At 44.4% G+C, this 21,428-nt stretch overlaps 1 protein-coding gene across 2 annotated transcripts in view; it reads left to right on the forward strand.

Annotated features, from left to right (window-relative positions):
* capzb (capping actin protein of muscle Z-line subunit beta) overlaps nt 1-21,428 on the forward strand; it is a 218,120-nt gene that overhangs the window by 190,646 nt on the left and 6,046 nt on the right. Inside the window, exons 7-9 of one of the 2 annotated variants that reach the window (XM_072478261.1) lie at nt 7,938-8,003; nt 13,336-13,412; nt 15,872-15,982. In XM_072478261.1, coding sequence (XP_072334362.1) covers nt 7,938-8,003; nt 13,336-13,412; nt 15,872-15,974 — 246 coding nt within the window. In that variant the 3' untranslated portion in view covers nt 15,975-15,982. The remainder of the gene's footprint in view (nt 1-7,937; nt 8,004-13,335; nt 13,413-15,871; nt 15,983-21,428) is intronic. The other variant, XM_072478262.1, reaches the window with a different exon arrangement.

Raw genomic sequence — 21,428 nt, forward strand, 5'->3', positions numbered from 1 at the left:
TACATTTGATATGTTTGTTAAATTCCATATAATCTGTGTAATTTGTAATGAGGTGCTCCACTGTTTTTATGCTTATCGGTGCCGTTCAAAGGCCTGTCAGTTTTGGGGATGAAAATTCATCACTGTCTGAATAGTATTGAAAAATCTAGACCAAAGTGAATCTTGTACAGCTATTCTATTGACAGGTTTTTGTCCTGCAGTCTGAAAAGTGAAACATGAAGCTTTAAACATTTTCTCAAATTGTTCCCAAAAGGCTGAATGTGTATCATCCAGATTTACGGTAATCTCAGCATTTTCATGGTTCAGAGTATAGGTTACTTTGCAAAATGGCTGCCTCCACCCATAGTTCAAGAATCAGGACGGCTCGATTTGCTTTTTCAATTTGTCAGTAATGGTATGTATGTTGAGTGACATCAAGGAAGGTACAAAGGAATGTGATGTTGCATGAAGGCAAGATCGAGCACCAGACATTTGCGGGCATGTTGCAGAGCAGATAAAAAAGGAATAGTGTAACCATATTGGGAGACATTTGGGAGAAAAGTGCAGCTCTCAAGTGCTTTGAAAGGTTAATTCATAAGATTTACAATAAAACCGTGATTTGTTGAATGGCTGGCTGCATTTTGGAAGAACATAGAAGATGTAGATCCAATATAGTTAAGTTTACTTGTGATAATTTATTAATGCATTCTGACTGGAATCAGAGAGAACAGAAAGGTAATTAATGTGTGTTGTATTGGAAAATGGGATTTTAATGCTCAATAAATTCCATCTTAAAAGACATATAAGCATCCATACTTTCTGTTTAACATCTGAGAATAACATCTCCAGTATAAAACTACATTAAACAATTTTGAATCCTGAAGAGTTAAATTATAACATTTTTAAAATGTCAGTGAAACTCTGTGTGTTGTAAATATTTGATAGAAGTGAAGCATAAACAGTTACATTTCTCAAAGAATAAAGCCAAGAATCATAATTACTGCTGAGCTGTGGATCTTGCCAATAAAAACACTGTTCAGGGAAGATAGATGTTTTGTGCTGCTTGCTGTCAACTGTGTAAGGATTAACTAACATATTGTCCACTTAAACACCTTAACTGCTGCTTTCAATTCACTGCACATGATGCTACGTTATTGATATGTAAAATGTGTTAAGATTGCCTTTCAGATTACCTATGGAAGCTGTGAACGGTACTCATGTAGTGATGTATGGGGATAGCACTGTGACGTAGCTTTTTATCCTACACCAATATGTCTGATTTAAGATTTACTAGGTTTCATCCTAGGGAGACTGGAGTCACCCTTAGGAAAGGTCCCTTTAGTAGAGTGGTAGATGATGTGGGGCATCAGTAAAATGATTGAACCTTTCAGAGAATGATTCTCTAGCCCAATCTGATGGACATCAATATTTGCTGAAGAGCAGACATGCATGACAAAATTTGCTTTGATCCAATGTGCAAGGAGCATGGATTTGGTAACAATAGTTCATACACCGCAAGTCTACTGGTGTTCGGTGAGGTGTAATAAACGTGGTCGGTAACAGCTACCTGATTCAGTGGATATTATTTACCATTTTAAGAGTGATTGATAAAGATCCATAGTTGGGGCTTGTGAACAAGCTTAAAATCATAGGATTAATACCAATTTGCCAGTTAAATTGAAAACTGGCTTGGCAATAGAGAACAGGTAATGAATGAAAAAACAAGTGACTTAAGACACCAGCTAGTGACCTTCTCTGTTCTCCTGATGTGCCCTCTCAAATTATGTGGAGGAGAGTTCAGTTTGATTAGGTTATACAGCCAGCAAACCAGTCTGAATTAGCAATTGTTGGAAGCATAGTTTTAACTGTATGTGAAAGTAGGTGAATGGATTGATGGTAGTTATTCAGAGCAATCCTTGTTTTTCTTTATATCTGAAATATATCTGAAATATTTGCCTGAACTTGCCTAATTCAAAAACTTTGACATCTGCATCAGTCACCTCAGAAATTATTATGTCTAATGAAGTCGCTGGAAGTGAATAGATTTAATGGGTTTGTTGCAGAAGGCTGCAAATGAAAACTTTGCATGCTATATTTAAATCATTCAGATTTATGTCAGTAGAGGATTAAAAATCTTCAGTTCTATAAACAAGGAAGCTTGATTCTCTAGCCTGAATAGGTTTTGTTTTCTGTCCAGTTTTGTAGAGAAATTAGTAGTATTTAATTTCTGTTTGACAGTGAATAGGCTAAAACAAGGGAAGTGATGAATAGTTCCAAAATACATTCTTCTAACTGATGACTTGAGATGCAATTCCATTATACAAATTAATATTTTATTAATTACTTGTCCAGTTCTCTCAGAATGGTGTCATTCTTAGCACAAATGAAGATGGTTGTAATTATTGGAGGCCAGTTATCTCAGTCCAGGACATCCTTGCAGGTGTTCCTCAGAGTAGTGTCCTAGAACCAACCATCATCAGCTACTTCAACAATGGCCTTCCCTCCATCATAAAGTCAGATGTTGGGGGGGGGGGGGGAAGAGAGAGGGGGGGAAAGAGAGAGGGGGGGAAAGAGAGAGGGGGGGAAAGAGAGAGGGGGGGAAAGAGAGAGGGGGGGAAAGAGAGAGGGGGGGAAAGAGAGAGGGGGGGAAAGAGAGAGGGGGGGAAAGAGAGAGGAGGGAAAAGAGAGAGGGGGGAAGAGAGAGGAGGGAGGAGGGAGGGGGGAGGGGGAGGGGGAGAGGAGGGAGGGGGGAGGGGGGAGAGGAGGGAGGGGGGAGGTTGGAAGGGGGGGGGAGGGGGAGGAGGAGGATGTTGCTGTTGAATACATGGTGTTCGGTACCATATACGGAAGCAGTCTGTATCCATCTGCAACATTCAGGCTTGGGCTGGTAAGTAGCAAGTAATAGGAGTGCCTCAGGTGCCAAGCAATGACTATCTCCAATAAGAGAGAGTATTCCCTGTGACATTCAGTGGCATCACTGTCACTGATTTCCACCTTCAACATCCTGGAATTTACCATTGACTAGAAAGTAACTGAACCGGGATGGCACGGTGGCGCAGTGGTTAGCACTGCTGTCTCACCCGAACCATCTTTAACACCCGAACCATCACCTTAAGCATTCACTCCCCCCACCACTGGCACACAGCGGCAGTGCACACCATCTACAGATGCACTGCAGCAACTCACCAAGTCCCATTCAGCAACACCTTCCCAACACATTAGCTTCACCACCTGCAAGAACAAGGGCAGCAGGTGCCTGGGAACATGACCAACAGCCAGTTTTCCTTCAGGGCGTACGCCATCCTAATTTGGAATATATTATCGTACCCACTGTCACTGGGTCAAAATCCGAAGACTGCTTTTGTAACAGCACTGTGGATGTAATTATACCACAAGGATTACAGTGGTTAAGACCACCGTAGTCTTCATGACAATTAAGGGTGAGATATAAATGCTGACCTTGTCAGCGCTACTTTGAATAAATAATAATAAAGCTTCTTCATATCTCCATTTTCTATGTGCCAGAAAGGAAATTCACCTGGGATATTTATGCAATCTATGATGAAATTTATGGTAGTTTTTAAGAAGATTTTCTTTTTATTCTTTCAAGAGTTGTAAGTGTTGTTTTGCCCATCCCTAAGTGCTCTTGAACTGAGTGGTTTGCGAGGACATTTCAGAGGCAGTTAAGAATTAATCATCGTGTGTGGGCCTACAGTCCCATGTAGGCCAGACTGGATAAGGATGGCTGATTTTATTCCCTAAACTGGGATTTGAACCCATGTCCCCAGAGCATTGGCTTGGACCTCCGCATTACCAGTCCAATGATATTACCATTGTGTCACCATCTTCCTATGTTATTACTCAACAAGTATGCAAAGAACTCCTCTATTGAAGTGATCTGCAAGGTAGCTATCCAATGATTTCATAAAACATAATCGTGATCTGATGGTTCTGGCTGATATTCTCTTTAATGCTGCAATACTTGAGGTTGACTGGGACATCTATCGAATCGTAGAATGGTTATAACATAGGAGGCCATTTGGCCTGTTGATTCCATTTCTGCTCTCTGCAAGAGCAAGCCGATTAGTCCCATTCTCCCACCTCTTCTCTGTGACCTTGCAGATTTTTTTCTCTTATAATTTTAAAAATAAATTTACAGTACCCAATTCATATTTTCCAGTCCACCTGCCCTGCACATCTTTGGGTTGTGGGGGCCAAACCCACGCAAACACAAGGAGAATGTGCAAACTCCATAAGGACAGTGACCCAGGGCCGGGATCGAACCTGGGATCTAGGTGCCGTGAGGCAGCAGGGCTAACCACTGTGCTGTCACACCATGCTCTCAGGCGGTGTGTTCTAGATCCTAGCTACTCTTTGCAGAAAAAGCTTTTCCTCTGCCAATCGCTCTAAATGCCCTCTGGTTCTCAACCCTTCTACCAATTGGAAAGCTTCTCCCTATCTACTTTGTCTGGACCCCTCGTCATTTTGAACTATTCTCTCTAGCCTATTCATGTGACTGAAGTTCCTCATTCCTGGAACCATTCTCGTGAATCTTTTCTGCACTCTTTGTGATATCTTCTCATCCTTTCTACAGCGTGGAACCCAGATCTGGACACATTACTCCAGCTGAGATCGTTTTATAGAAGTTAATAATAAAGTCCTTGCTTTTGGATTCTGTGCCCTTATCTCATATGCTTTATTAATTCACTTTCTCAACTTGTCCTGCCACCGTCAGTGATTTTCCCATCTACATCTCAGATACCTTTGCACCTACAACCCATTGAAATATATTAAGAAAAACAACGGTCCTAATACCAACTCCTGGGGAACCCCACTGTGTACCTTAAGTCTGCTCCTACGATTCAGCCAATTTCATACTGTCCCTTTTCTTCCATGGACTTTAATTTTTTGATAAGCCACTTCAAAGGTGCATCATTTTCTGTGAAGTACTTTGGAACATCCTTGGGGCCGAAAAGGACAATGTGAAAATTATTTTCTTTTTATCATTATCATTCAGGCCTGACTGCTGCCTCCTCTGATCATAGATAAAAAGGATTGATTCAAGATGTGACCACAGTCTATAAATAATTGAGGCACAACCTAAAGCAGAGAAAATATTTCTGTAAACATGTGTAGAAAGGAACAGATAGTTTCAAAGGGGTTTAAACAGCCTTTAGCGAATGGGCAAAACGATGGCAGAAATAATTCATTCTGGGAAATGTGAAGTCCACACTGGATCTGGGAAAGCCAAATCAGTATATTTTCTTAATGGATGATTAAAAACTGTGAAGGAGCAGAGAGATTTTGGTGTTTTAGACATTTAACTGTAGGTAGGGTATATTCTTTGAATGGGTCCATTTTCACCAGCATGATCCCAGCCTTTTACATTGTGAGACATGTTTCTTAATGCTGTATTCCTTTGTGTTTAAATGGTGAGCAGCACTCTAATTGAAATGCTTTAAATGCTAAAGGATTCAAAGGGGTAGATGCAGGGAGACCTTCCTCTAGAGGGGAATCCGGAACAAGAGGGCAGAAACTTAATTAGATCCAGGTCATTTAGGAGTAAAATCAAGATATGCTTATTACTACAGTGGAAATCTGGAACTCTCGTCCTTGAGTGTAGATTAATTAAGGAAATACAGCAGGCATTTGTTCAACACACTTCATTAGGCTAATGCGGTTGAGGTGGCCTAAATGGGCATTCAAAAGGTATTTCATTAAAAGTGCCACACAACAGACTTGCTAGTAAAGTTTGAAGCCCATGGAATAAGAAGAATACTGACAGCATAGAAATGAAGTTGGATGAATGACAGGAAACTTGAGTCGTGATGAATTGTTTTTCCAGAATGGAGGAATCATATTAATGAATTAGACTTGGGTGCACAGTACACCATTTCAAAGTTTGTAGTTGACACAAAATGTTGGAAGTATTGTCAACTGTCAGGAGGATGGTGATCAATCAAGGAGACATAAGCTGGTGGAGTGGGCAGATACAAGGAAAATTAAATTTAATAGAGAAATTATAGATTTTGGTAGGAAGAATGAAGAGCGTCAATACAAAACAAAAGGGTACATTTCTGAACGGGATACAATACAGAGAAACTTGGGGTATGTGCACAAATCGTTGAAGGTGGTGGTAGGGCAGGTTGAGATGATTACGGTGGCATACTAGATCCCTGACTTTATAAATAGAGGCATACAGTACAAAAGTAACAATGTTATGATGAACCTTTGTGAAACACTGTTTCAACCTCAATTCAGCATTGTGTCAAATTCTGGGCGTCACATTTCAGGAAGGATGCAAAGGCTTTAAAGAAGGTGCAGAAAAGATTTACAAAATGGTACCAGGAATGAGGGACTACATTTATGTGGCTAGATTGGAGAATCTGTAGTTCACTTGGAGATGGGACTGTTGAGGGGAGATTTGACAGAAGTGTTAAAAATTGAGGTGTCTAGACAGAGTTGAGAGAAAAATTGTTCCCATTGGCAGGTTGGCAGAGAACCAGAGGACATATTTTAGGTGATCGGCAAAAAAGCCAAAAGTGACATTTTTGGGGGGTTTATAATGAGTGATTAGGATCTGCAATGTACTGTCAGAGGAGTGGCAGCAGAGTTATCATGGCTTTAAAAGGGGGGATTGAATAAATGCCTGAAGAGAGATGAGTAATGGTGACTGTGGAAACTATCAAAATGCCTTGCAGCAATGAAAACATCTGGAAATAAATGAAACAAACTGCTTTGCACAATTGCCCTGTTGGATCGCTGACATTACTCAAGCTACCTTTCGTAATAGTTCTCCCTTTATTTGTTATGTTGTTCAGCTGTGGGGTGTTGGGGTGGCACGGTAGGACAGTGGTTAGCACTGTTGCTTCACAGTGCCAAGGACCCGGGTTCGATTCCCGGCTTGGGTCACAATGCAGAGTCTGCATGTTCCACCCGTGTCTGCGGGGATTTCCTCCGGGTGCTCTGGTTTCCTCCCACAAGTCCCGAAAGATGGGACTGTTAGGTGAATTGGACATTCTAAATTCTCCCTCTGTGTTCCCGAACAGATGCCGGAATGTGGAGACTAGGGGATTTTCACAGTAACTTCATTGAAGTGTTAATGTAAGCCTACTTATGACACCAATAAAGATTATTATTATCTAAAGTGGTACGTTAATGGGATACTGCATAACGCAGTATATCAGTGTGGTGCTTTACTTGGCCGTGTCTGCTCCTAAAAATTACAGTTACCCTGGAGAGATTTATGATGTTCGGTGCGTAGATTTGCGTAAATAAATATTTCATGACTTTATTTATAAAAAGTTTGAGATGGGAAGTATTTTGTCTTCTAATACTGCCATTATGAAGAAGTTTCCTGTTGTGCATTGCCCTGTTGTGCGTTGTGAGAGTACGACAGCCTGAATGTGTAGACATTGTTCTCAACAGACCACCCAACTAATGCAGCATAATGAGCCATGTTAATGCATTTGTATCTTTGTTTTTTTTGTTAGTAATTGTATGAATCATGGAAAATGTTTGGACACCAGCAATCGAGTTGCTTGCAGCTGCAGAATTGGGTCTTTTGAAAAATCCCATGACCTGATCAATACCCCCATTGTACATCAGCCTGCAGGGCCCGAAGGCATCTAGTTTCATGAACCTTTGCAACTATCCACCACCATGTTACATCTATAATGTGCAAACAGATGGCCAAATAGATGATGCAGCAGTTGCTTTGGCAGTAGACTTATGGTGCTTGAAACCATTTGTTTAGAGGGAGTGACTGAGAAACTTCATATGGGTCTTGGCTGTAAAAAGAAATCTACAAGCAGAGATCATCTGCAGACACTGAGGTTGAGAATAGTTTTTTAAAACAGTTTATTCACTGTTTTGAGTGCAGTTTTGAGCTACGACCTCACTTGTGGAAGATTTGTTCCTCAATCCTACTCACCCGTACTGAATTGTTGTTTTTACAGATGGAAAAGGATGAGAATGTGAGTGAATCGTCGCCTCACATTGCTAATATTGGGAAGCTGGTAGAGGTAGGTGGAGCAATTCTCAATATGTAAATGGCACATGAACATACTAAGATCCATCTGGAGTTTCCCAATCATCCGATGGGCAGGTTTGAGTCTGATGACCTATAAGATCAATATACTGTGAAGGAATGTGATATAAATGCAATTCCGCATGTGGTAGTGAATCTTTTGAACCTTGTAAATATTTGTAATGTAGGTTTAGGATGCCTCCACTTTGCCAAAGAATTTAGGGGCTTTCTACATGGTTTTCCTTGCAATGCAATACATACAATCGTAACCCTTTCTATTCCTGAGAATTATACTTTTATTTTAATACTTGTATTACTTGAGGTATTTTCAGAAATTCAGATTACATATTTAACCTGAGCAGTTAAATGTCTACGAGATGTACTTTTTATTGCACGTGCCCCTCCTCCTATCTCTTCATGAAAAATATCTTTAATAATTAAACCTTCACCAGAACCATGCAGTTGTTGAGTATCTCTACTGTATGCGGTGGGCATCAACTATCCGCAATAGCCTGAGAAAAAGAAATGTTACTGCATTATTGCAGAATAGCAGGTTAAAGTCCAACAGGTTTGATTCAAATCACTAGCTTTCGGAGCACTGCTCTTTCTTCAGGTGAATTCACCTGATGAAGGAGCTGCGCTCCTAAAGCTCGTGATTTGAAACAAACCTGTTGGACGTTAACCTGGTGTTGTAAGACTTCTTACTGTGCTCACCCCAGTCCAACGCCGGCATCTCCACATCATTATTGCAGAATGTTCATCTGATTCTGGGGATTGGGCAGCTCCACTTAAGACACTCTGGTTGTTCCAAAGTCACCATTCCTGCATTTCCATTGCATTGAACAGAACCATTGTGGGCAGCACGGTAGCACAGTGGTTAGCACAGTTGCTTCACAGCTCCAGGGTCCCAGGTTCGATTCCCGGCTTCGGTCACTGCGGAGTCTGCACGTTCTCCCCGTGTCTGCGTGGGTCTCCCACAGTCCAAAGATGTGCAAGTTAGCTGAATTGGCCATGATAAATTGCCCTTCGTGTCCAAAAAAGGGTTACTGGGTTACGGGGATCGGGTGGAGGCGTGTGCTTAAGTAGGATGCTCTTTCCCAGAGCCGGTGCAGACTTGGCAGTGTTTGGAGTGTCGGAAGACCCGGGAGTCCAGGGGGTGAGAGAGGCCAACGTTCTGGTCTTTGCCTCTCTGGTAGCCTGGAGACAGATCCTGTTGGGGTGGAGGGACTCGGAGCCTCCGAAGCCGGGAGTATGGGTGAGCGACCTTGTTGTTTTTCTTAGGCTGGACAAAATTATGTTTACCAGAGAGGCAAAGACCAGAACGTTGGCCTCTCACCCCTTGGACTCCCGGGTCTTCCGACACTCCAAACACTGCCAATTCTGGACTTGGGACCACCTTCACCCCCAGTACCTCTGACACCATGCCAAAATTCCTGCAGCTTCAGGCAGGCCCAATACATGTGGACATGGTTCACGCGCCCCCCCTGCGCACCGCCCACACCTATCCTCCACCCCCTCAAAGAACCTACTCATTCTAGCCACCATCATAGGCGCCCTATGGGCAGCACGGTAGCATTGTGGATAGCACAATTGCTTCACAGCTCCAGGGTCTCGGGTTCGATTCCCGGCTTGGGTCACTGTCTGTGCGGAGTCTGCACATTCTCCCCGTGTGTGCGTGGGTTTCCTCCGTTGCTCCGGTTTCCTCCCACAGTCCAAAGATGTGCGGGTTAGGTGGATTGACCATGCTAAATTGCCCATCGTGTAAAAATTGCCCTAGGTGTGGAACATGGGTGGAGTGCTCTTTCTAAGAGCCGGTGCAGACTCGATGGGCCGAATGGCCTCCTTCTGCACTGTAAATTCTATGAAATTCTATCGACTGCCTTAAATTGAATGAGACTCAACCTGGCGCACGAGGATGAACAATTCACCCTCCTCAAAGCTTCCTCCCATAACCCAGCCTCCAGCTCGCCACCCAGCTCCTCCTCCCACTTTCGCTTAACTACTATCGGGGTGTCCTCCCAGTCCATCAATTCCTTGTACATCTCTGACATCTTGCCCTCTCCAACCCCTGTTTACGACAGCACCTTGTCCTGCAACCCCATGGGCGGTAGATCAGGAAAGAACGGCACCTGCTTTCTCGCGTAGTTCCGCACCTGTAAGTATTGGAACCCGCTTCCGCTGGGCAACTCGTACTCCTCCACCAGCCCTTCCAAACTCGGGAAGCTGCCCTCCACGTACAAATCTCCAAACCGCTCAATCACCACCCGCCGCCAACCCTGAAACCCCCTGTCTAATTCACCCGAAACAAACCTGTGATTCCCACAGATCGGGGCCCAAACCGAGGCCCCCTCAAGCCTCGGGTGCTGTCGCCACTGTCCCCAAACCCTCAGGGCCGCCACTACTACCGGACTTGTGGAGTACCTGGCCGTCAATAACGCTCCCAAACTAGTACCCTTACACGAGGCAGCCTCCATCCGCTTCCAAACCGACCCCTCCCCCACTTCCTTGCCATGGCTATATTTGCAGCCCAAAAACAATTCATTACATTTGCTTGAATCCATTTCTTAACATGTTAACAATATCAAACCTTCTGAACCTGTAGATTTAATGTGAGAATGTTTTGTAAGGGAATGTTTCAATTGCACAACTGTAGATGTTGCTTCAGCATAAGGAGTATTGAAATGCATGCATTAGTGGTGGGTTCACATGTTGTTTTGCAGGTGACTAAAATATTTCTCCTCACCCATCTGTCATTTTGGCTAAAGACTTAATGCTCCCCTCAATTTGGCAGACAAAATCATTTTTGTGACGGTCGAGCTATACTCAAAACATAACTTGGTATCATTTGGTGAGATGTGTATTATAATCTAGCAACACAAAATCTATGCATAAAATTCTGGTGTATGTATTATAGTTGTGGCAGTATAATAAACAAAAGTTAATTTCTTAATCATGCCAAAAAACAAGGTCCTCTCATATCTTTGTTTTAATCCAGCTCGGGCAGATGGCTGGAAATCTTTTGTCTGTATGATTTGTTAAAACGGACCATTTCTAAGAATTGCATGTTTCAGAGCAGATCATTGTTTGTGATACCCTGCAACAAAACCATAGGCTGCAGGTTTATGCCGATGATTTTATCACAAGCTTCTGATCTGTGCTGGACTGTTCGCAAGGCAAGCAGTAGCTCATCGTTGAATAGAAAGTATGCCAAGGCAATCTTGGCCTATTTGCAAGAGGCTTGGAGGCTAGTCAGCTGGTTAGTCAATGATGCAGAATGTTTGGATGAGAAATATAAGGAGAGATGCAAGTTGATTATTGGAAGAAGCATGATTAACGGTTGGCCAATTCACCTACAAAATAATAAATTGCTCCCCTGGGCTGTGTCACGTTTTTCTGCAATGTGAAGGAATCCAGCTTGTAGCGTTGCAATTCTTTTGCTCTACCAGGAGAATAACTTTGTCTGTCTTCATGGAGTGCAGTCTGGGCTGGAAGACGTCACTGTGGCTTGCCTATGTTCTGTAGCAGTACTATAACATTTTCCACAGAATTCTGGCTCGTACACAAAACAGATATTTATTATTTTAAGAGCCAAAATTCTTTGGAAAGTTCAATAACGCAGCTACAGAAGAAAAGCTGCCTACAATTAAATTGACCCAACAAGAATGCATTGCCTGGAAAGAGGGCCAATTGTGGCTCCTGGTGGTAAAAAAGAGTCACAGCATGCCTGATGAAATTGTTACACGCCAAATGAAAGCTTGTTCCATTATCATAGAATCCCTATAGAGCAGAAGTGGGCCATTCGGCCCATTGAGTCTGCACCGATAAGAGCACCCTACCTAGGCCACACCCAATCCCCGAGACCCCACCTAACCTTTTGGACACTAAGGGACAATTTAGCATGGCCACTTCACCTAACCTGCACATTTGTGGACAGTGGGAAGAAACCGGAGCATCTGGAGGAAACCCACGCAGACTTTGGGGGCATGTGCAAACTCCACACAGTCACCCAAGACCGGAATTGAACCTGGTCCCTGGTGCCGTACGGCAGCAGTGCTAACCACTGAGCCACTGCCTCCCTTATGATTCCTTTGAGAATATTGTAAAAGACGTAGGGTGTAGAACTCCTATTAATATGTAGGCTTTGCAGTTTCAGAAAGCATTTAATAAGGTCTTGTATTAAGTCTAATAAAACTAAAATTTAGAAAATGGATTATGTTTTTAAAAAGTGACTAAGGAATGAATAAGCAGATGAGCTGAGGCAGGGGCAGAATCAGGTGGAAATAGGCCGTTTTTTGGTGGTGGCACAGATGTGGTCAGAAGGTCACCTTGAGGTCACATCTGACACCAAGGTTTGCGAAGAGTATGGTTCAGCCAGTTGTCAACAAGAGGGATGGAATTGGCTAGGAAGCATAGTTTGTGGCAGAGACTGAAAACTGGCCTTGGTCTTCCCAGTATTTATTTGGAGCTAATTTCTATTCATCCAATACTCAGTGTGGCAATACAGAGACCGTGGAGTGGTCGAGGGAGATGGTGCTGAGGTAGAACTGGGTGCTGTCAGCATACTGACGTGTTTTCGGATGTTGCCACTGAGCGGCAGCATGTGGATGAGAAATAGAAAGGAGCCAAGGCTTAGATCCTTGGGGGATAACAGAGATAACATTGCGAGAGTGGGAAAATAAGCCATTGCAACGGATTATATGGCTGTAATTAGATAAGAATGGATCCAGGTGTGTCTACCCCCCCCCCCCCCCCCCCCCCCAAAAAAAATCCCCCCCCCCCCCCCCCCCCCCCCAAAAAAAATCAGGATGATGGTAGAGAAGTGTTGCTAGAAGATGGTGTGGTCAACCTTGTGAAAGACTACAGACAGGGTAAGGAGGGATAGCCCAAAGTACCAGAGGCAAAGAGATGCATCCTTAATCGCTGTGCAGTTTTTCTTTTTATTTATCAATCACTAAACTGTGAAAATTCAAAAATCATCTTCACCTGAACCACAACTGATCCAATGTCCTGTTGGCATTTGCTCTCCAATTAAAAAGCACAGTACTTGAGGGATTTTCTTATTGTCTCCCTTTATCTATGTCGGTCCTTCCTGGAGCATGCACATGCAGCATACAGACTGATGTCTGGAGGATAGTTACAAACATGCAGGCCAACTGGTGCCATTCACTGAATATCAGACAGACCTCCTGACATGCCGGGCACGGAGTCATGATTCCAGACATGCCGTGTATCTGACTCTAGATTGGCTCCAGTTGTGCTAAAAACCCAATGAGGACTTGTCTGCCTTTTGATTTGTACTGATCCATTTTAACATTTCTCTTTCATAGGATATGGAAAACAAGATCAGAAGTACATTGAATGATATCTACTTTGGGAAAACAAAGGATATTGTGAACGGACTAAGGTAATACATGAAATTCTAATTGTGTTTAACTTTATGTAGAAGCGAGACCAGTTTTAAGCAACAGTGACATTCTATAGCAGTTTTACTAAAAGAAAACTGTCCCTCGATGCTTCAGAGGTGTAATCATAAAATGGAAGTTAAGCCAAAGGAGATTAGAACAGGTGACCAAAATCTTGACAAGAGGTAGATTTTTAAGGAGGGTCTTAAAGAAGAAGTGAGGGGTTAAGGAGGAAACTTCAGAGCATGAGCTGAGGTGACTGACAGTAATGTTGGTGCACACACCACAAGAGTGCAGAGCGGGTTATAAGAGAGCTTGAGGAAATTGGTGTTAGAACAGGAAAGACCATCAGTGGATTTCAACATGCAGAATACATTTTTAAATTTAAGACATCGGGAGACCAGGATATAATGTAGATAAGTGAGTACAAGGTGACCAACAAATGGTATTTGATGTAGGACCGAATTAGTGGCAAAGGTGCAGCGTTATGTGGTGGGGGCCAAATGATTTCTGTTTTCCCAATGTTCAACTGGAAGAAATTGTGGTTGATCTGAGACAGGCTGTTGGACAGTCTGATAACGCAAGCAGGGGAGAGTTAAAGGAGGTAGAGCAGGAAGACTAGCCATTGTAGGAGATAGCAGGGAAGAGTGGAACCAGGTGAGAGGAGGCAGTGGCTAGTGGTATTATCACTGGACTAAACCAGAAATCCAGAATAATGCTCTGGGGACCCAGGTTCAAATCCCGCCACTGCAGATGGTGAAATTTGAATTCGATAAAATTCTGGAATTAAACATCTAATGATGACCGTGAAACCAAAAAATTGTCGATTGTTGTTAAAAACTCATCCGGTTCACTAATGACCTTTAGGGAAGGAAATCTTTCATCCTTACCTGGTCTGGCCTACATGTGACTCCTGACCCACAGCAATGTGGTTCACTTAACTGCCCCTCAACGGCAATTAGGGATTGGCAGTAAAAGAAGGCGAGAGAATGAAGAAGTTGTGTTGGAGGAGATGACAAGTTGCAGAGATGTCAAGGGATAATACACTACAGACACAGTCATGTACATCCCAACTTAGGAACTGTTTACTTCCAGTTACTTGCCCACTAAGCACACTGGTTAGGAATTTAAGCAAGCAGTGCCACCATTTTTTAAGCATTTAAAAGAATAAACAAATCCTGAATTTCTGATTTGTGGCCTCAGCCAGCGAGGAATCAAAATAGTATGACAGGATCATCATCATCATCATTCCGTATGTGGCTTTGATTGTGACAAACCGTTAATGCCAATATTGTTTAGTTTTAATATCCATAAATCTTTAATCGTACTTGCAGTATACACTTTCATTTAAATTTAGAAGCTTCAGGGTTAATGAACTGATTTACTTTGGGATTATATATAATATTCATGTAGTTGAAACATATATCTAGATGCTCGATAATATGCAGGCTTCATGCAAAGTGAACTTCACTAACGATTGCCTCCTTCATGAATGAATTCAGGAAACACCATGGAAAAGTGAAGGCACTAGACCAGTTTGAGTACCAAGAAAGCTAGGAGAGACTTATTGTGTTTTATATCAGATGGAGTGAGGGGAATAGAGTGGAAAATCTATCACCAGAATGTGATTGTCACTTTTCAAAATGAGCCACAGTATTCCGATGTAGGCATCTGTTGTTTGACATGCTAAGACCATGCAGCTGGAAATGAGAGATCATGTTTCAACAAATGTGATTCATTGGAAACATACTTCAAAATTGACAGTGGTGTTCACAAATTTCTTGTGATTTTTAAAAACTGCTGATGCTCCTCCCTTTTGTTGGAGCCACTATCCGATCCCTTCTTTCAAATCCTGACAAGACGCTGTTTGGACCCACTTTATTCTCAGGCTGTATTTTCAATGGAAAAAGCTGAATTTGTGGCCTAGACCAAGGCCCTTATGAACATGGAGTGGCTGTGGCCGTGTGTGGATCAGAAGAAATATTCCCCTGTTTAAGATGAGGTTCCTGAAGTTACAGTCCCCTGAATAATTATGTCACGCTCAGTGGATATGAGGTTCCAATTTGAGAAAGACTTTGTGTATGAAATTGATTTAGGAGTTGATGAAGAAGATATCTGCTCTGAATATATATTTTTGGAACTTCTATCTATGCTATGGCAGTAGCTTTGTGATTCCAGTGAGGTATTTGTGGAAACTGTCATATTAGAAAAATCAGTGCTTTAATCAGACACAATTACACAAAGTTTAATTCCAGAGCTCCAGCTTTTCGTTTTTGAGAATGAGTTCCAAAAGTAAAATATGATTTTGTTAAAATGGATTTGGTGTGTGAAAAATAACTGCTTTCTGGAGGTTTATATTTGCTCTCTCCACTTCTGGTCTTATTCATTTTATTGTTTAATTTCTGGATTTCATCTCTCCTTTTCTCCTTGTTGTTCACATAAAACTAAACACTTTTTATAGATCAGTTGATGATTTACCAGACACCCAAAAGCTTAAGCAGTTACAGAGGGAACTCTCTCAAGTACTGACCCAGCGCCAGATCTTCATCCAGCCTGATAATTAAATCCCCAGGTATCTGCCTGTGAGGCTTACGATGTGATTAACCACAACTTAACTAGGCTGTGATGAGCAGCCTTTCTCCTTGCATGAACGTTTACTGGTAAATCTAACCCTTAACCCACCTCACCAAAACAACTGCTGCTTTCTACTGCGGAGTGAACACAACACTTGAAAAATATGGTCTATACAAATGCTTCAATAACTTTAGATCTTGATGTACATTAGTTGTGATGAACGATTGTATGTGATGATTTATGATATCAAAAATGTGTATATGGGTAAAGTTTGGAGGACCTTCATTTGAAATGTGTTTGTATTCTTAAACTAATGAATTCCATGAGGGAACATTAATGTTCATGGACTGTTTTACTAATCTGTATAATATTTTTTATTCGGACTGTTTAAAATGAGGATACTATCCATTTGACATTCCCAGCACAATTGCTTCCCTTCCACCTTTGCCCCTAGTGGGAAATCCATTGTCCTGGATTTGGTAGAAATTTGGTTTAAATAGCAAAACCCCCCAATGTTGTTCATAGTTCAAAGTCTAATCCAAGCAGAAGTAGAAGAGAAATACTATCACTGAATCATATAAAATAGGGGACTGCGGGCAGCATGGTGGCACAGTGGTTAGCACTGCTGTCCCAGGTTCGATCCCGGCTCTGGGTCACTGTCCATGTGGAGTTTGCACATTCTCCCCGTGTTTGAGTGAGTTTTGTCCCCACAACCCAAAGATGTTCAGGTTAGGTGGATTGGCCACGCTAAATTGCCCCTTAATTGGAAAAAATGAATTGGGCACTCTAATTTATTTTTAAAAACTGAGGACTGCAACAAACTACAACACAAGACTACTTTTTGTTTTTAAGAATATTTTATTGAAAATTTTTGGTCAACCATCACAGTACATTGTGTATCCTTTACACAATAATATAACAGTATAAATAACAATGACCTGATTTATAAACAAAGAATAAATAATATATAACAAAAACTAAAACTAAATGGCAACTGCCTTGTCTCAGATAAACACTCTCCAAAAATATGGTTTAACAATCCAATATACAATTATTTATAGCAACGACCTATACATATTATACATATATATTAATAACCCTGAGACTCCTTCTGGTTCCTCCTCCCCCCTGGGCTGCTGCTGCTGCTGCCTTTTTCTTTTCCATTCCCTCTATCTTTCTGTGAGGTATTCGACGAACGGTTGCCACCGCCTGGTGAACCCTTGAGCCGATCCCCTTAGGACGAACTTAATCCGTTCCAGCTTTATAAACCCTGCCATGTCATTTGTCCAGGTCTCCACCCCCGGGGGCTTGGCTTCCTTCCACATCAACAGTATCCTGCGCCGGGCTACTAGGGACGCAAAGGCCAAAACATCGGCCTCTCTCGCCTCCTGCACTCCCGGCTCTTGTGCAACCCCAAATATAGCCAACCCCCAGCTTGGTTCGACCTGGACCCCCACTACTTTCGAAAGCACCTTTGTCACCCCCACCCAGAACCCCTGTAGTGCCGGACATGACCAGAACATGTGGGTGTGATTCGCTGGGCTTCTCGAGCATCTCGCACACCTATCCTCTACCCCAAAAAATTTACTGAGCCGTGCTCCAGTCATATGCGCCCTGTGTAACACCTTAAATTGAATCAGGCTTAGCCTGGCACACGAGGACGATGAGTTTACCCTACTTAGGGCATCTGCCCACAGCCCCTCCTCAATCTCCTCCCCCAGCTCTTCTTCCCATTTCCCTTTCAGCTCATCTACCATAATCTCCCCCTCGTCCCTCATTTCCCTATATATATCTGACACCTTACCGTCCCCCACCCATGTCTTTGAGATTACTCTGTCCTGCACCTCATGCGTCGGGAGCTGCGGGAATTCCCTCACCTGCTGCCTCGCAAAAGCCCTCAGTTGCATATACCGGAATGCATTCCCTTGGGGCAACCCATATTTCTCGGTCAGCGCTCCCAGACTTGCGAACTTCCCATCCACAAACCGATCTTTCAGTTGCGTTACTCCTGCTCTTTGCCATATTCCAAATCCCCCATCAATTCTCCCCGGGGCAAACCTATGGTTGTTTCTTATCGGGGACCCCACCAAGGCTCCCGTCTTTCCCCTATGCCGTCTCCACTGTCCCCAAATTTTCAAAGTCGCCACCACCACCGGGCTTGTGGTGTATTTCTTCGGTGAGAACGGCAATGGGGCCGTCACCATAGCTTGTAGGCTAGTCCCCCTACAGGACGCCCTCTCCAATCTCTTCCACGCCGCTCCCTCCTCTTCCCCCATCCACTTACTCACCATTGAGATATTGGCGGCCCAGTAGTACTCACTTCGGCTCGGTAGTGCCAGCCCCCCCTATCCCTACTACGCTGTAAGAATCCCTTCCTCACTCTCGGGGTCTTCCCGGCCCACACAAAACTCATGATACTCTTTTCGATCCTTTTGAAAAAAGCCTTCGTGATCACCACCGGGAGGCACTGAAACACAGAGGAATCTCGGGAGGACTACCATTTTAACTGCCTGCACCCTCCCTGCCAGTGACAGGGATACCATGTCCCATCTCTTGAAGTCCTCCTCCATTTGTTCCACCAATCGCGTTAAATTTAACCTATGCAATGTACCCCAATTCTTGGCTATCTGGATCCCCAAGTAACGAAAGTCCCTTGTTACCTTCCTCAGCGGAAAGTCCTCTATTTCTCTGCTCTGCTCCCCTGGATGCACCACAAACAACTCACTTTTCCCCATGTTCAGTTTATATCCTGAGAATTCTCCAAACTCCCGAAGTGTCCGCATTATCTCTGGCATCCCCTCCGCCGGGTCCGCTACATATAACAACAAATCATCCGCATACAGAGATACCCGGTGTTCTTCTCCTCCTCTAAGTACTCCCCTCCACTTCTTGGCACCCCTCAATGCTATTGCCAGGGGCTCAATCGCCAGTGCAAACAGTAATGGGGACAGAGGGCATCCCTGCCTTGTCCCTCTATGGAGCCGAAAGTATGCAGATCCCCGTCCATTTGTGACCACACTCGCCACTGGGGCCCTATACAACAGCTGCACCCATCCAACATACTCATCTCCAAAACCAAATCTCCTCAGCACCTCCCACAAATAATCCCACTCCACTCTATCAAATGCTTTCTCGGCATCCATCGCCACCACTATCTCCGCTTCCCCCTCTGGTGGGGGCATCATCATTACCCCTAGCAGCCTCCGTATATTCGTATTCAGCTGTCTCCCCTTCACAAACCCAGTTTGGTCCTCATGGACCACCCTCGGGACACAATCCTCTATCCTCATTGCCATTACCTTGGCCAGAATCTTAGCGTCTACATTTAGGAGGGAAATAGGTCTATAGGACCCGCATTGCAGCGGGTCCTTTTCCTTCTTTAGGAGAAGCGATATCGTTGCCTCAGACATAGTCGGGGGCAGCTGTCCCCTTTCCTTTGCCTCATTAAAGGTCCTCATCAGTAGCGGGGCGAGCAAGTCCACATATTTCCTGTAAAATTCAACTGGGAATCCATCCGGTCCCGGAGCCTTCCCCGCCTGCATGCTCCTAATTACTTTCACTACTTCCTCTATTTCAATCTGTGCTCCCAGTCCCACCCTTTCCTGCTCCTCCACCTTGGGAAATTCCAGCCGGTCCAGAAAGCCCATCATTCTCTCCCTCCCATCCGGGGGTTGAGCTTCGTATAATTTTTTATAAAATGCCTTGAACACTCCATTCACTCTCTCCGCTCCCCGCTCCATCTCTCCTTCCTCATCCCTCACTCCCCCTATTTCCCTCGCTGCTCCCCTTTTCCTCAATTGGTGGGCCAGCAACCTGCTCGCCTTCTCCCCATATTCGTACTGTACACCCTGTGCCTTCCTCCACTGTGCCTCTGCAGTACCCGTTGTCAGCAAGTCAAATTCTACGTGTAGCCTTTGCCTTTCCCTGTACAGTCCCTCCGGTGCCTCCGCATATTGCCTGTCCACCCTCAGAAGTTCTTGCAGCAACCGCTCCCGTTCCCTACTCTCCTGCTTTCCTTTATGTGCCCTTATTGATATCAGCTCCCCTCTAACCACTGCCTTCAGCGCCTCCCAGACCACTCCCACCTGGACCCCCCCATTGTCATTGAGTTCCAAGTACTTTTCAATGCACCCCCTCACCCTTAGACACACCCCCTCATCTGCCATTAGTCCCATGTCCATTCTCCAGGGTGGGCGCCCTTCTGTTTCCTCCCCTATCTCTAAGTCCACCCAATGTGGAGCGTGATCCGAAATGGCTATAGCCGTATACTCCGTTCCCCTCACCTTCGGGATCAACGCCCTTCCCAAAACAAAAAAGTCTATTCGCGAATAGACCTTGTGGACATAGGAGAAAAACGAAAACTCCGTACTCCTAGGTCTGCTAAATCTCCACGGGTCTACTCCTCCCATCTGCTCCATAAAATCTTTAAGCACCTTGGCTGCTGCCGGCCTCCTTCCAGTCCTGGACCTCGACCTGTCCAGTCCTGGTTCCAACACCATATTGAAATCTCCCCCCATTACCAACTTTCCCACCTCTAGGTCCGGGATGCGTCCTAGCATACACCTCATAAAATTGGCGTCATCCCAGTTCGGGGCATATACGTTTACCAAAACCACCGTCTCCCCCTGTAGTTTGCCACTCACCATCACGTATCTGCCCCCGCTATCCGCCACTATAGTCTTTGCCTCAAACATTACCGGCTTCCCCACTAATATAGCCACCCCCCCTGTTTTTCGCATCTATCCCCGAATGGAACACCTGCCCCACCCAACCTTTGCGTAGTCTCACCTGGTCTATCAGTTTCAAGTGCGTTTCCTGTAACATAACCACGTCTGCCTTAAGTTTCTTAAGGTGTGCGAGTACGCGTGCCCTCTTAATCGGCCCGTTCAGCCCTCTCACGTTCCACGTGATCAGTCGGGTTGGGGGGCTTTTTACCCCCCCCCCCTTGTCGATTAGCCATCCCCTTTTTCCAGCTCCTCACCCGGTTCCCACGCAGCTGTGTCCCCCCCAGGCGGTGCCCCCCCCGCCCATCCCACCCCATACCAGCTCCCCCCTCTCCCCAGCAGCAGCAGCCCAATAAGTTTCCCCCCCCCCCGCTAGATCCCCCACTAGCGTAGTTACACCCCCATGTTGCTCCCAGAAGTCAGCAAACTCTGGCCGACCTCGGCTTCCCCCCGTGACCTCGGCTCGCACTGTGCAATGCCCCCTCCTTCCTGCTTCCCTATTCCCGCCATGATTATCATAGCGCGGGAACCGAGCCCGCGCTTCCCCCTTGGCCCCGCCCCCAATGGCCAACGCCCCATCTCTTCCACCTCCTTTCCTCCCCCCACCACCTCCTGTGGAAGAGGGAAAAGTTACCACATCGCAGGATTAATAACATAAAACTCCTCTTTCCCCCCTTCTTCGCCCCCCATACTCGCCCCACCACTTTGTTTCAAACGTTC

Source organism: Scyliorhinus torazame, chromosome 16 (assembly GCF_047496885.1).
Source record: "Scyliorhinus torazame isolate Kashiwa2021f chromosome 16, sScyTor2.1, whole genome shotgun sequence".
NCBI classification, from domain to species: Eukaryota; Metazoa; Chordata; class Chondrichthyes; order Carcharhiniformes; family Scyliorhinidae; genus Scyliorhinus; species Scyliorhinus torazame.